Raw genomic sequence first — 14,748 nt, 5'->3', positions numbered from 1 at the left:
ATAAAAATTTATGTTCACGTGCAATTTCAAAGAAGCACTTGGTTCAAAGGGTTAGTTCTCAGAACGTAGCAAGACAAATTTTCCATTGCCCCAAAACTGAGACCCATATTCTTCAAACAAATTAAAGCTTGAAAAGAATAATTGCCAGAATGAAACCACAAACATTGTGGAGCACATGTTTCATTGCAAAATGGCAGGGAAAGACTGGGTGAACACCCATTAGCAAGAGCACTTTCGACCCTGTGAGGGCAAAATTCTACTTTAAGGATGCAAAAAATAGCAACATCTGATGTAGGGTTCAAATCGGCCCCATGAAAGCAATCAGGCACAAGAGACTTTGGTTATATAGAGGGAAATGGCATTCTGAACTAGAGGAAATTATTTTATATTCCAATCATTCCTCCCTCCTCCCTCTTTTTCCCATACTATATGGTATAATAAAGCAGAAAGAAAGAAAAAAAAAATCTTTGCTTACCTGTTGGTCCTGGTTCAGCGCTAAACAAGCACAAGATACAGAAAACTGGACAATAAATACAAGCAAGAGAATAATCATGTACTGAGAATCAAAGTTAAGTACATTTCTGGAAATATTTAGAATAACATAAAACAGAGGTACTGACAACTTCACAATGCACTAAAAGGAAGCCACCTAGAAAACAGAACAATGGCACTTAGGGAAACTTCAAAAAGAATACATGTAATTTTTATTTTGATAAAACACTGTGGGTATAATTACATAGGAAAATACTAACTACAATAATTATTTAAATGCTTTCTGTCATAGAGAACAGACTTGTGGCTGCCAAGGGGAAGGGGAGTACAAAGGGATGGCTTTGGAGTTTGGGATTAGCAGATGCAAGCTGTTATATATATAAGAATGGATAAACAAATATAGTACAGGGAACTATATTTGATATCCTGTGATAAGCCATAATGGAAAAGAATGTGAAAAAAATACATGTGATATGTATATAACTGAGTCACATTTAAATCAACCATACTTCAATAACATTAAAAATAAATAAAAGCTGATCCACTGTAATTTCATTTAGGTTAAAATAAAAATTGTTACATAGAAAAAGCAGGAAATAAGTATAGATAAATGTATGAAAGCTTTCTGAATAGTGAGTCTTAAAAAACTCACTGAGAAATTCTCAACCTAATATTAAAGACTTGGAAAGGACCTAGAGGCCACTGAATCAGTTAAACGTAATGCTGAATTTGCAACATACACATAAGACAGTACTGAATTTGCAGAATACATTCTTCACGATGTGAAAAGAAGAGAGCATACGTAAACATACAGTAACTTAACTAAGAAATGTTCCTAATGTTGGTTGAACAAATACACATAATGCTTGCCAGGAGCTGCTGTCTGACAATTCATCTCCTGGTGGTAATTTTAAGTTAGAGTTATAAAAAGAGCAATCGACAAGGTAATAACAAACCTAATGGGGGTAAAACTCCCAGTTGTAAAAAAGGATACAAAAAAAAGCAACACCTGATGGTGTTTCACAGCTCCAATCAGGCCCACTAACGCGATCAGGAACAAGAAGATGCCAACAGCGATGACCACGCCGACCACACGAAGACTGGAAATCAGCCCGAAGCCGATGCCCCATGCAGCAATTCCAATCAGAAGCAGGCTAACCAACTGCAAAAATCACCACAAAGGGCAGTGAGTGGGGAGGGGAAGGGGCAGGAAAAAGAGAGAGGAAAACTGCCAACCTATAATATTAATATCAAGGACATCCTTCAGGCACCTGCTTAATATCTTATGAATGATTGCTAACACGCGATACTAGAATACACATGTGATCTCATTATAGTATTAACAAGTATTAATCCTCAGACATGCTTTTAAAAAACAATCATCTATATAGCGTGGAGCCTCAGAGGCCATCTGGTTTACTAAACCTAAATGATTTCTACTTAAGCTTTTGAAATAATAGCATATTTAAAACTGCTAGACACCAATACATCTCAGTCTGACATACTAGTTTCCTCGTGGGGAAATCACATATCTTTCCATCAAAGCCCAGAACAAGTGAACTTCTCTGGGGTGTCTTCCTAAGTCCCCAACAAACCAAATTCATTTCTCAATTCTCTGCGCAATCTCTATTCTACAAATGTGGTTCTATTCTCTTCATCACATCAACACTCTGATTCCAAGTTTATCTCTCATAGGAGTCTGTGAACAACTTAGAGACCCCATGTTTTCACCTCTCTGTATTCCCCACACCTATCACAGAACTTGACCCTTGGAAGAGTCAAAAATATCTTGCAGAACTGTTGCTAAAATGAACTGCTTTAGATATCATTATCTTTTCCATTAGCATTCAAATATACAGAGAAACTGTTAAAACTTCTAGGATGAAAAGAGTGTTAAGAGATTTTAGCTCCATTACTTAAACATGGCATTCTGAGTAAGAAGAAATAATTTTACATCCCAACCACTTAATTTGTATTATAAAACAAAGTCGAGTGTAAGAGGTAAAACACATACCTCAATCGGTCATTATCACTCAAAGTTACAGCTACTTCTTTGAAATAACACTTAAATAGCATGTGATATTAAGATTATAATCAATTGATAGAAGACACAGCTTCAGTAGATATGTGGGAAGGGTGGGGATGGGGGCGGAACAGGAAAGAGACAATATCTTCAAGTCAGTCAAGAGTTAACCATTTCCTGGAGCAACTTGACAGTTTCTAATACCTTGTTGGGAGAAATAGAAGTATGTAAAACAAACTTTCTAGCACCACTTCGAGGCCTAATAAACTGTCTTGAAATACAAAATAAGTCAATACTCATTCAAATGATTCTTTACTGAAACGTATAACTTTTTATACATGTGCTCGTTTATTAGACACAAATTTTAAATGTCTTGGTACATAAATAATCTTAAGCTGTGTAGACATATGAGTAAAATGGCTAAATACAGCAGCTGTTTGTATTTTTATCCACTTATGATAAAGCAGCAAAACTTGAGAACAAAAGCAACCATCTGTGGTATGACAGGACCGAATTACGGAGTTACATGGACCTGGTGGCCTCCACTGTGTACACACAGGGAGCTTTTGTTTTCAGAGGGAGAAGAAGAGGAAAAACTTCTCACAAACACTCCTCATTTTCTCAACTGCTGCTTCTCAGCAGATCCATCTGCATCTGTCTCTTTTATCACCTCATTCGCAGCCTTCTCAAACTGCAGACTATCCTGGATGGACAAAAAGTCCTCGGCCCCATCACAAGTGAGCTTAATTCTGATTTTGTTGTATCCAAATATAACACATTTCCTTTCACGAGGTGTGAAAGGCAGAAGCCTGGAGGAGGTGTCAAGGAAGAAGAGGGTGATGCTGCTGGAGGGGGCTCGCCTCCGTGGGGCAGAGGGCGATGCGTAGCATCCTCACCGCACGGTGGGACGGAACACTGAACATGGCCCATGTGCTCAACACATCAGACTGCCAGCTGCAGCGGTCGGCGTTCTCCAGAGAAACAGAACCAAGAAGATACATATTGAGAGAGAGACAGAGGAGATTTATTACAAGGAACGAGCTTACGTAACTGTGGGGGCTAGAAAGTCCACCGTGTGCAGGGCAGGATGACAGGCTGGAAATTCTGGCAGGATTTCTATGATGCTGTTTTGAGACAAAATTCCTTCTCCTTTAGGAAACCCAGTTCTTATTCTTTTTTTTTTTTTTCTTTTTTTTTCTTTTTCTTTTTTTTTTATTTTTCAGTGGGTTTTGTCATACATTGACCAGTTCTTATTCTTAATGCTTTCATATTTCATATCGTACCTGAGGCCCACAATTACTGAAAGTCAACTGAGTGTAAATGTTAATCACCTCTAAAAAATACTTTCAGAGCAACATCTAGATGGATGTCTGAAAAAAAAACCACCTAGCAATCACAGCGCAATCAAGTTTTCTGTAAAATTAACCAGCACTCGCCAACTTCAAGTCCTGGGTGTGATGCCTGTTTATTTAATTAAATTCAGGGGTAGGACATTTACCCTGTATTTCTTTGAGTTTTAGGGCCTAAAAGATCGGAATCATGAATAATATGATACATAAAATTCTTCTAATCCATAGTTTTGAAGAATCCTTTTGGGAATCATTCCACATCCTTAATGATATTAATGAAATTCTTGCCACAAGTTAAATATTCATCAACAAATGTTTGGTGCCCACTATATACCAGAATCCAGAGAAAAGATGCCCCTACAAAAACAAAGATTGGCAAGCTTACTCTGTAAAGAGTCAGAGAGTTGCCATCTGGCTTTGTGAAACACACGGGCTCTGCCATAATTATTCAATCGTAACACAAAAGCGGCAACAGATAATACATAAATGAAAGAGCAGGGTTGTGTTCCAATGACAATTCATTTACAGATACTGAAACTTAAATCCATATAATTTTCATGTGGAACAAAATATTCTTCCCTTGATTTTTTTCAACCATTTAAAAATGTAAAAACTTAATTTTATTGAGGCTTTCAAGGGCTAAGTCAAAGATCTCTCTTGGTAAATGTCACATAGCACTTGAAAACATGTGGGTTATTTTCAAACATCTTTTGATATTGACTTCTAACATAATTACACAGTGATAAGAGAATACAGGCTCTGTATGAGCTCAATACCTTTAGGCCATGAAGTCTTTGCACCTTGTTTTATGTCCCTGGAGATGTTCCAGGGTCTCCTGGCTTATAGTCTATGGCAACTTAAAATAGAATCTATATCCTGCTGTTGTGTGAAAAATCTTAATTATGTTGAATTGGGTCATAAAGCTTTTCAAGTCTACTATATCCTTCTACTTTTCTGTCTATTCATTCTATTAGTTTTTGAGAGTTTGACATTGAAACTCCAACTAAAAAATCTTAAATTATCTATTTAAACTGTAATATATAATAGAACTATACGTAACATTGTTCTGTATTTTCCAAGTCTCCTGTAAATGTGTTATCATACTTTCATAATTTAAAAAATAAAGAAGAAAATAAATTTTTAAATAAAATGAAAATGTACAATCATTCTTATTTGGCAGGTTGCACAATAACAAGCAATGGAATGGATGTGACTTACGGGCTGCAGCTTGCTGGCTTTCATTCTAGAATTCAACATAGGAGAGAATGAAAAAACTCACAATGGTACAGACCATTGCTATGTCAGAGATATTTTACAAGGTGGGCCAGAATATAGAACAATAATCAACAAACAACAACAAAAAAATCCAGAATGATGGAATAAGCCAAAGATTGCAAAGAAACAGTAAGGTAGCAGATAGTAGGCTGAAAAAAATGACCCCAACTGAATACTACCATATGAAGCAAAAGAATGAATATTATATCATATGGCAAAGATGTCACTAAGTTAAGGGTCTAAAAAAGAGAAGCTTATCTTGGATTATCAGGTGGTGTCTAAATGTCATAACAAGTGTCTTTGTAAGAGAGAGGCATATATGTATAACTATGGCTGATTCACACTGCTGTGTGGCAGAAAACAACACAGCATTGCAAGGCAATATTCCAATTAAAAAACAGCCCCCTCCCCCCCAAAAAATAAGAGAGTGGCAGAGGGAGATAAGAGAGAGACAGAAAGGAGAAGACAGACAGCAATACAAAGACAGAGGCAAAGGGTAATGAACCCACAAGCCAAGGAATGCTGGCCGCCACCAGAAAACAGAAGAGGCAAAAAGGCAAGTAACAGGTTCTCCCGTGGGGCTTCAGAGCGCGTGCAGTCCTGTCAACAACCTGATTTTAAATATCTGGCCGCTTGGACTGTTAGGATAAATCTTTTGTTTTTAAGCCACCATGTTTGTGGTCATTTGTCACAGCAGGACACACAGCACACACAAAACAATTCACACATTTGGAAACAAGCAAGTCAGGAACATCTGTTAAAGAAATCTACCTGATATTTTATCACTAACATAATCCCCACCCGCAGAGCTGGAGTGAAGTATTTAGCTATCCCTGTCAGGACACTCCCAGCAAACCAAATCCTTTATTTAAAACAGCAGCATTTTAGCAATAGGAGAAAACTGTTCTCTGCTCTCTCAGCTATCCAAGGAGGGGGCGTGGGGGGGTGGCGGGTAGAGTACTTTACCACTTCCATAAGAAGTTCTAACTCCCAGACTAGGCATTATGTGGTTACTGAAAACATTATCTAGAACATTCACAAGCATCTCTGCTCTGTTTTTTTTTTTTTTCCCTAGATGTGTGGTCAGTCACATCTGACTCTTTGCAACCCCATGGACTGTAGCCCTTCGAGCTCCTCTTGTCTATGGGATTCTCCAGGCAAGAATACTCAAGTGGGTAACCATTCCCTTCTCCGGGGTATCTTTCCAACCCAGGGATCCAACCTGTGTCTCCTACATCTCCTGCATTGGCAGGTGGATTCTTTACCACTGCACCACCTCAGAAGTTTTCTATGGACCTCTCTGTCAAGAATATTCCTCACCAAGTTCGCTCTGCTGTATCTTTAATATAGTTTTAGTCTATCTTCATCACTGACACTAGGCACCTCTCCTTCAGAAACATTTGAGAGGGTATTATCAGTTTCCTATTATTGCTTTAACAAATTAGCACAAGCTTAGTGGCTTAAAACACCACAAAAGCGCATTCATAATTCTAGAGGTCAGAAGTCCAACATGGGTCTTACTAAGCTAAAATACTGGTGTCAGTAACACTTCGTTCCTTCTGGAATCTCTAGGGAAGAATCCGTTTTTTTGCCTTTTCCAGATTTTTTTTCTTAGTGACATCTTTTATTTCACCATTACTTCAAAGTTGTCTTTAAAATGAAGCACACAGAGAAACAAAGCCTAGAAATGAACGGGCTGTGTGTTCACAGAAATAAAAAGACCACACGGTACGTGCTAGTAAGTTTGCTCTGAAGACAAAGAATGGAAATCACAAGATCAAGTAGCTATCTTATGAAGTTCTAAAAAAAAAAAAAGATTTTTCTATATTCAGATGCAAGTTTAAATATTTCCTCTTCAGCAGTCGTTCTAGCAAAGCCAATGTGGCAGCACAAAAGGAGAAAAGGAAAGAAAAAAGAAAGAAAGAAACTATAAAAACACACATCACCATCAAAGGTCAACACAAGGTCAAAGGTGAGAGTTCAAGCATCAGAGAAGCTCGAGAGACAGGGATTCTAGAGGCCACCTGAACTCCCTGGCCTATATATTCTCTTCCTCCATCTTCAAAGCCAGCTGTGCTGTATCTTCAAATTTCTCAGACTGCAACAAACTTGCTTCTCTAAATATATCACACTCTTTTGAGTATAAGCCACCTATATCCCTCTTATACGGACCTCTGTGATTACATAGGGCTCCCCCAAGTAATCTAGAATAATCACTCCATCTCAAGCTGCTTAATTTAATCACATCTTCAAAGCCTCTTTTGTTATATAAGGTCACATAGTCACAGGTTCTAAGGATGAGGATGTGTACCTTGATGGGAGAGGAGTATCAGCCTATCACAGAAGGTTCGGAGAACATGGGCAACTGAGTTACACACACAGCTGAATCCTTCCTGCTACACATAATTTCAAATATTGAAAAAAGACTTCACATTTTATTTAAATATATAGCTGACTGCTGAGAAACTATGGGAAATTTCCACAGGCCAGAAAGGAAAGGAGAACTGAAAATCAGAGCAGCAAGCATACAACTGGCACAATGGGGCCATGAGAAAGTGGAAAGAAATTCCCAGATCAGAACATCACTAAAGGGGAAGGACTTGGGTTTTAAACCAGGCAGACATGAGAAGTGGAACTAAGACCCATGTTTGTCTAGACCTCCAGAGCACTGTATTTTTAGTATAAAAGGTCACAGAAAAATCACACTACCACCCTCAGGAAGACAGTAAAGATTTTTGAACCTCTTCAAAATCTGCAAGAAAGAGAAACTCCAAGCCTACCATGCCCACGTTTGGAGGCTAAATGTACATTATCCAGGAATGCAGGAATCTTCAAGCCCAGCCATTCACATGAAAGCTGATCACTGGCAGTGATGGCATTTAGAGGAGGAAAGTCAAGGAAGCAAATTCAAAATGACTCAGGAGGGACACTTTTGAATCTCAGTCCTCACACCATTCCCAAAGAAAAAATAAAAACTTTGTTGTCAATCAAAATTCACAAAACATGTAAGAAAAAAATCTACCATAAGAGATGCAACAGACACAGGAAAAGGCAAAGAATTGGAGCTCCAAAGAACTTGGGGTAATAGGACCAATTGAACGAGATTAAAATTCAAACATTTAAACTACCTAAATAAATAAAAGAAGGAATAAAAACAATATGGGAAAAACAAAATTCTATTTAAAAATGCAGACTTAAAAAAGAGCCAGACAGAGCAAATCTAAAGAAAGCAGAAAGAAGTGAAACTACCATAGGAAGGAAAAGTAAAACTTCATTAAAAAAGAAAAAACTGACATGCCTTCAACAAATTTTTTTTCATTTATTTTTATTAGTTGGAGGCTAATTACTTTACAATATTGTAGTGGTTTTTGTCATACATTAACATGAATCAGCCATGGATTTACATGTATTCCCCATCCCGATCCCCACTCCCACCTCCCTCTCCCTCTGGGTTTGTTTTTTAAGAAAAAGAACAAGAGTAAGTTCCCCCAAATTTCCTTACCTGAAAAGAAAAGTTATCAGAAAACCAAAGTAAAAATCATACTCAATGGAAAAACCTGAGAAATATTTCTTTCAAAATTCAGGAGTAAGACAAGGGTGCCAGCCATCTCCACTTCTCTCGAGCACCGGGGTAGAGGTCTTAGATAACTATGTTTAAGAGTGAACATGGCACAACAAAGAAGGATAAACACAGCTGTGGTTACTCAAATTAATGGGACTACCTATACAGGAAACCCAAAAGACTGTAAATACTATTAAAATTAGTAAGAACCAGAAAAGCTGCTAGAAATAGGATCACTATCACAAAAATCAACAACACGCTGATGCACCCCCAAATCTTTTAATGAATTCCTTTAAATGCAATTTGTAATAGGTTCCCAAAATATAAGGTATATACAAACAAAGAGGGAAACCTAGGGTGTTGCAATTCACAGGGGTCATGAAGAGTCGGACACGATTTGGTGACTGAAGAACAACAACATAAACAACTCTAATAGAAGTATTAAAAGATGTCCATGGAGAAAACTGTGAAATGAATTGATGAACATGAAAAAGACCCAAATTAAATGAAGAGATGTATGTTCATGATTGGAAACACTCATTATAATAAACCATCAATTCACCTCCTATTTAGCCTACAAATTTCATGTATTTCTAGTCAAAGTCTCACCGGATTTTAGATCATTTATACCATGACCCATCAAGTTACATGGAAGAATAAATGTCATCAAAGAGCTAGGAATATTTTTAAGACTAAGGACAAAGGTTGTGGCTGCTGCATTTTTTCTCAGCCCAGCTACAGTATCACTAGCACAGTGCATAAGAAAAGCTTCTAATGGCAAACAAACCTTTGTCAATGACTACACTTAACTGTCCCAAATTTTACCTTTGTTATTGCTTTTACCATGCTCTGCAAAATCTGAGTCTGACTCTACAGATTTTGGATCTATTTTAATTAGTAAATTTAAATATATAAACAAAACTAAAAGGACTAAAGAAGTTAAAAATAATCCAAACAAATATCAGAATTTATTATTATAATAGTTTGGTAATTAAAATCAAGTAATCAAACAACAATGCAGACTTGAAGAGATATAGAATTCTAAATCAATATGGAAATAGTAGTCTTTAATTAACAGCTTTTTCACAATTACTTTCCCATTTTGAAAAATAATAGGAGGAATCCCTACCTCACACCATAGCTTTAAAGCCTATATCTAAAAAGCAAACCTTAAACTTTGGCAGGGAAAAAGTACAGAATAATGTTTTGCCTTTGGAGTTAAAGAAAAATTTTTAAACAAGACTGCCCCAAAGCACATATAATACAAATATGGCATTTACTATATACAAGAAGTATTCAAAATGTTTTACATTTACTAATTAGTGGGCTTCCCTCATGGCTCAGATGGTAAAGAATCTACCTGGAATGCAGGAGACCTGAGTTCAATCCCTGGGTTGGGAAGCTCTCCTGGAGAAGGGAATGGCAACCTACTGCAGTGTTCTTGCCTGGAGAATCCCATGGACAGAGGAGCCTGGTGGGCCATAGCCCACGGCATTGCATAGAGTCAGACACGAGTGAGTGACTAACACAGACATACACAATCTTCACAACAATACTAAGAGGGATGTAGTATTACTGCTCCCTTTTCCAGGTGGGGAAAGTTGTGCACAGAGATGTTAAGAAAGTAGCCCAAGGTTACACAGCAAGGAAGACACAGAAGTGGGATGTGAATCCTTGTTCTTACCTACCAAACTAGAAATCACATTAAAACTGCAAATTCTATATGATAAAAAAACAGACAAATGTAGGATATGCCTAGGACTAGAGGATATTTATAGCACACACACATATATTAAAGAACACCTACAAATCAATTAAAAAAAAAAAACAATAAGCACATTGAAAAGTGGTCAAAGGTAATAAGAGACAGTTCACCAAAGAAGAATCCAAAAGGCCAATCAACAAATGTAAGTACTTTTGGTGAGGGCTGGGAAAGGGAATGGAGAGTGGGCCTTTAACTGTACTATAGCTTTTAGCCTCTTAAAAAGAAAGAGGGAATTCCTTGGTGGTTCAGTGGTTAAGACTTCTTTTTCCAATGCAGCGAGTACAGGTTTGATCCTTGGTGGTCAGGGAGCTCAGCTCGCACATGCCTCATAGCCAAAACACCAAAACATAAAGTGGAAGCAATATTGTAAAAAATTCAAAGAAGAATTTAAAAAGGAGAGAGAGACAGAGCCAAATACTAACTTTGTTAAATCAGTCTATTGGGCTCAGGAGAGTATACCATATTATTTTCTGTGCATATGAAACATTTCCTAATTAAAAGTAGCTTGAAGATGTAACAGCCCCCTTCTTACTGGAACACTAAAACTAAATTCTTCTGCTTTGCTTTCTTCTGTAAGTTGGTCCAACTTGCCTCATCCAGACTTCATTCACACTATTCCCCAAACACAGCTACTTATATCAAGATAGTCTCATTTGTCTCAAATATTTCACATCAATTCTCATCTGTGCATCTCCAGGTACTGTCCACATCCTCCCCCCCCCCCCCCACAATGAGCTGCCATTTAGGAAAAGGGAAGCCTTGCAAGTGAAGGTGGTACAGAAGTGAAGGCAGCAGGCAGCCCTTTGCTGAATCTTTACTTGTCTATCACACTCGGGCAGATGCACATGTGAAACTTGATACCACCTATCATTTCCCTTAAGTACCCATATCCTAAAGGCACACGAGTGTACCCACCCACACACACACACACACACACACACACACACACATATACATTCTCATTTGTAACATGGAAGAGCACTTAGATTTAACTATCCAATCTAAAACACATCTGTCATTTATTACTACAAAGATGAAACTGTCCAAACATAAACTTATTTAAGTGACTCAATTTTCTGATAAATCCCCAAAATATGGTTTTTTAATTAAAAAATTGAGAGCATAAATGTTTTCTTGTGTGTGCGACTGTAGTCTCCAACACATTATAGCAAAAATCCCTCAAGTCCTCATAATTAATCGTTTAAATTAGAAATAACACCTAAAAGTTATGATATGCATCTAATTAGATTTGATTACCAGTGTGTCTAACTTTCACTAAGAAGGAGCCTTTTAAAGATAATAAGGAAACAATTTATTTCTGCGTAGTAGTAATTGCATGTTATGGTTTGTTTGTAATTTTGAAGAGAATGGGATTATGTAAAAGCCTACCAAATGAGTGATATAAAAATTATTGATTCCCATAAAACTACTTCTAAATGTATAATTAAAAAGCCTATTTGTCACTAGAACCTGGTAGACAAAGAAACTGCAAGAATTTTTTGTTTAATAGTAACAACAGTTTCCTTATGAGATCAATTGTAATAGAAAGTAAATTTAGACCTATGACAAATAGTTTCCTTCCTTTGGGAGACAGAAGGCTGATAAAAACAAATTACGGATCTGTTAACTTGTTGACAGTGATTTTTTTTATGAGCAGGAAGCGCCAACCTTTCCTGTTTTCTCTTTAAAACAAAGAAAAGTGAATATACAAGGAAAGCTTTTAAGAGAGTACAAAAGCTAAAATGACAGACCACACCAAGGCAAGATTATAAAAGTGTCTACAACTGGCATTGCTTTCCAAAGCAAATGCTTAAAAAAGGAGGTCGTGGCAAAACTTCTGGTGCACAAATGGATAGATTTTGATGAAGGAGGGCGTCAGTGGCACAGTTATCTGGCCAGTGACCTTAACCAAGTCTGTTCATTTTACAGGCGAATAATCCGAGTAGCAAAATGACATGCTTGGTGACAGAGGCAGAACTGGGGCAAACTTCCCATTTGATGCAATATTTTTATCCCGGTAGGACTATATCACAGTGCCTACTGGACATATAAAGAGGCACTATGACACAGTGTCTATATCATAGGTCATCACAGCAATACAGGTCATTTTTCACACTGAGATATAATAGCAAAGACAATATTATAGTGCATAAGAAGTTGTAGGTCTTGCTTCATAGCCAGATTGATATGGGTTTGATTAGCATGTCCTTAACTTACTCCCTAGCAGACCTGGTTGCACAGTTATAAACCAATAGTAAGATCCTCACTATACCACTTTGCTATTAGTTAACTACCAAATCCCGGCTTACTAATTTTGTGCTCATTTTTCTTTTACCCAACGTGGAGAATTTGTCACATGTGCTGACATTCATATACAAGTTCACAGTGCACTGCCTGGAGTAGGGGAGCAAAAAATTCTACCCAGGATACAGTCCTTATCTCTGAGATCATTCTAGCAAATAAAATTGCTTAAAACTAACACACATGCATTCGTGCACTTTTTTGGATCGATAACATACAGCACCACTCCAGAAGAAAGGAAAAAAATGTTGTGCATAATGTTCTTTATCATCTAGTTTAAGTAGGTGTGGAGGCATTAAACCACTGAAACTGTTAGTCACTCGGCCGTGTCTGACTCCTTGCAATACCATGGACCGTGACCCACTAGGCTCCTCTGTCCCTGGGATTCTCCAGGCAAGAACACTGGAGTGGGTTGCCATTTCCTTCTAGAGTAAGCCTTTCAAATGATGACGAAGTTGCTAGAGCATTCTAGAATTTAAGAAGATTCAGGCAAATTCCTGCTCAGAGGACAAAGGATCTCTGTAGGGGACACATGGGGCTTTTACAACCAGCACATATATTTCTTATAAAACTCTTAATCCTCGTATCTCACTGGTCCTCTCCAGCCAGTGCTAGCAGTAGTCATGGTTACTCATCCTCCTGCTCACAGTAGTTGGTCCATGGATTGGGCCCAGAAACCAACATGGTTAACTAGTATGTCCCATATGATAATACAGGGATATTGAAAGAGAAAAGTAAGGACAATTAAAATTGATTCTGCCAATGGCTTGTCTTGTACATGGAAAGTTCTGGCCTCAAAAAAGAATCTATGCAGAGGCAAGCTGGGCTGAGAAGTGGACAGAAGGGGCAAGAGTTCTGACCTTTTTTGAGCCCCTTGATCCAGTCATACTTGATGATCTAATCACTGAATTTCCCAATTATATCCTTTCAGGAGTTTGTACTATCCTGCAAACCCATTAAGTTCATTTATAACTTCTAGAGAATTCAGCCTAATATAAGTTTCATCTTGCAAGTGTTTATTATAACTTTTTAATGCTTGCAAACTTGCAGTGACTGTCTACCTTCCCTACTGTGACCACCTTCCCAACCTAAACTAACTCTAAATCCTTCACTTTGTCAATGGGCTTTAAAAAAATATATATGAGTACTCCCTTTAAGCCATATAGGCTCTCTGAAACTGGTTCCTCTTGGGACCAAACAAGAAGGGAATCAGTGAGCCAGAGAAATGTCCTAGGCCATCTTCCTCCCACTCACACCCTCCCCAGGCTTGAACTCCAGCCTCAACTTTACTGCTGAGCAGGTCAGTGGTTGCCTGTAAATTGGGACCAAAGGTTATGCAACAGAAAAGAGGGATTACAAAGGAGGATAAGGAAATCTGGGGGGCTATGTGCAAAGTCTTGAATGTGATGAAGGGTTGACAGGTCATGTGTGTGTCATAGCTTTATCTCATTTAATACTTTAAATACATGTAGCTTATTGTATTCCATTAATACCTCAACAGAACTGTTCTCTCTCATACACACAGCTTTATAAGGAAAAGCATTTTACAGCATCATCCTTGTTCCAGCATGGGACAAAACCTTATACCAAAGTTGCAAATGTAATTGGGCGACAAGGAAGAAAGTCACACCCCAAGGATGGTAGGGCAGGATGACAGAGGAAGACTGGGACGTTGATAACATGCTTACACTGTACGCTGGCTCTAGACTACCTACTTCTAGACATCTTGCTACATGAAGACAATAAAGCTTAATTATTAAATGAAGCAGAGTAGCCAGGTTTCTGTTACCTACTCCTAAGAGTAGATAAGCCAGTGAGATCAGGTCATTCCCATGCTAACTATTTTTTGTTTCTAATCTCAAAATAAAGTCCAAATCCCAGGCTAACTGGGGGCTTCCTCAGTGGCTCAGAGATAGAGAATCTGCCTGCAATGCAGGAGACACAGGAGATGAGGGTTCAATTCCTGGGTTGAGAAGAACCC

General features: G+C 37.9%; 1 protein-coding gene across 1 annotated transcript in view; it reads right to left on the bottom strand.

Moving 5' to 3' along the window:
- Nucleotides 1–14,748, bottom strand: part of TSPAN13 (tetraspanin 13) — a 34,631-nt gene that overhangs the window by 10,045 nt on the left and 9,838 nt on the right. Inside the window, exons 2-3 of the mRNA XM_065938716.1 lie at nt 1,487–1,654; nt 476–556 (exon numbers count right to left, since the gene is read on the bottom strand). Coding sequence (XP_065794788.1) covers nt 476–556; nt 1,487–1,654 — 249 coding nt within the window. The remainder of the gene's footprint in view (nt 1–475; nt 557–1,486; nt 1,655–14,748) is intronic.

The sequence above is a fragment of the Muntiacus reevesi genome, chromosome 6, assembly GCF_963930625.1.
Source record: "Muntiacus reevesi chromosome 6, mMunRee1.1, whole genome shotgun sequence".
Classification (NCBI taxonomy): domain Eukaryota; kingdom Metazoa; phylum Chordata; class Mammalia; order Artiodactyla; family Cervidae; genus Muntiacus; species Muntiacus reevesi.
The sequence above is the reverse complement of the archived record's forward strand: the minus strand, read 5'-3'. Positions and strand labels throughout refer to the sequence as shown.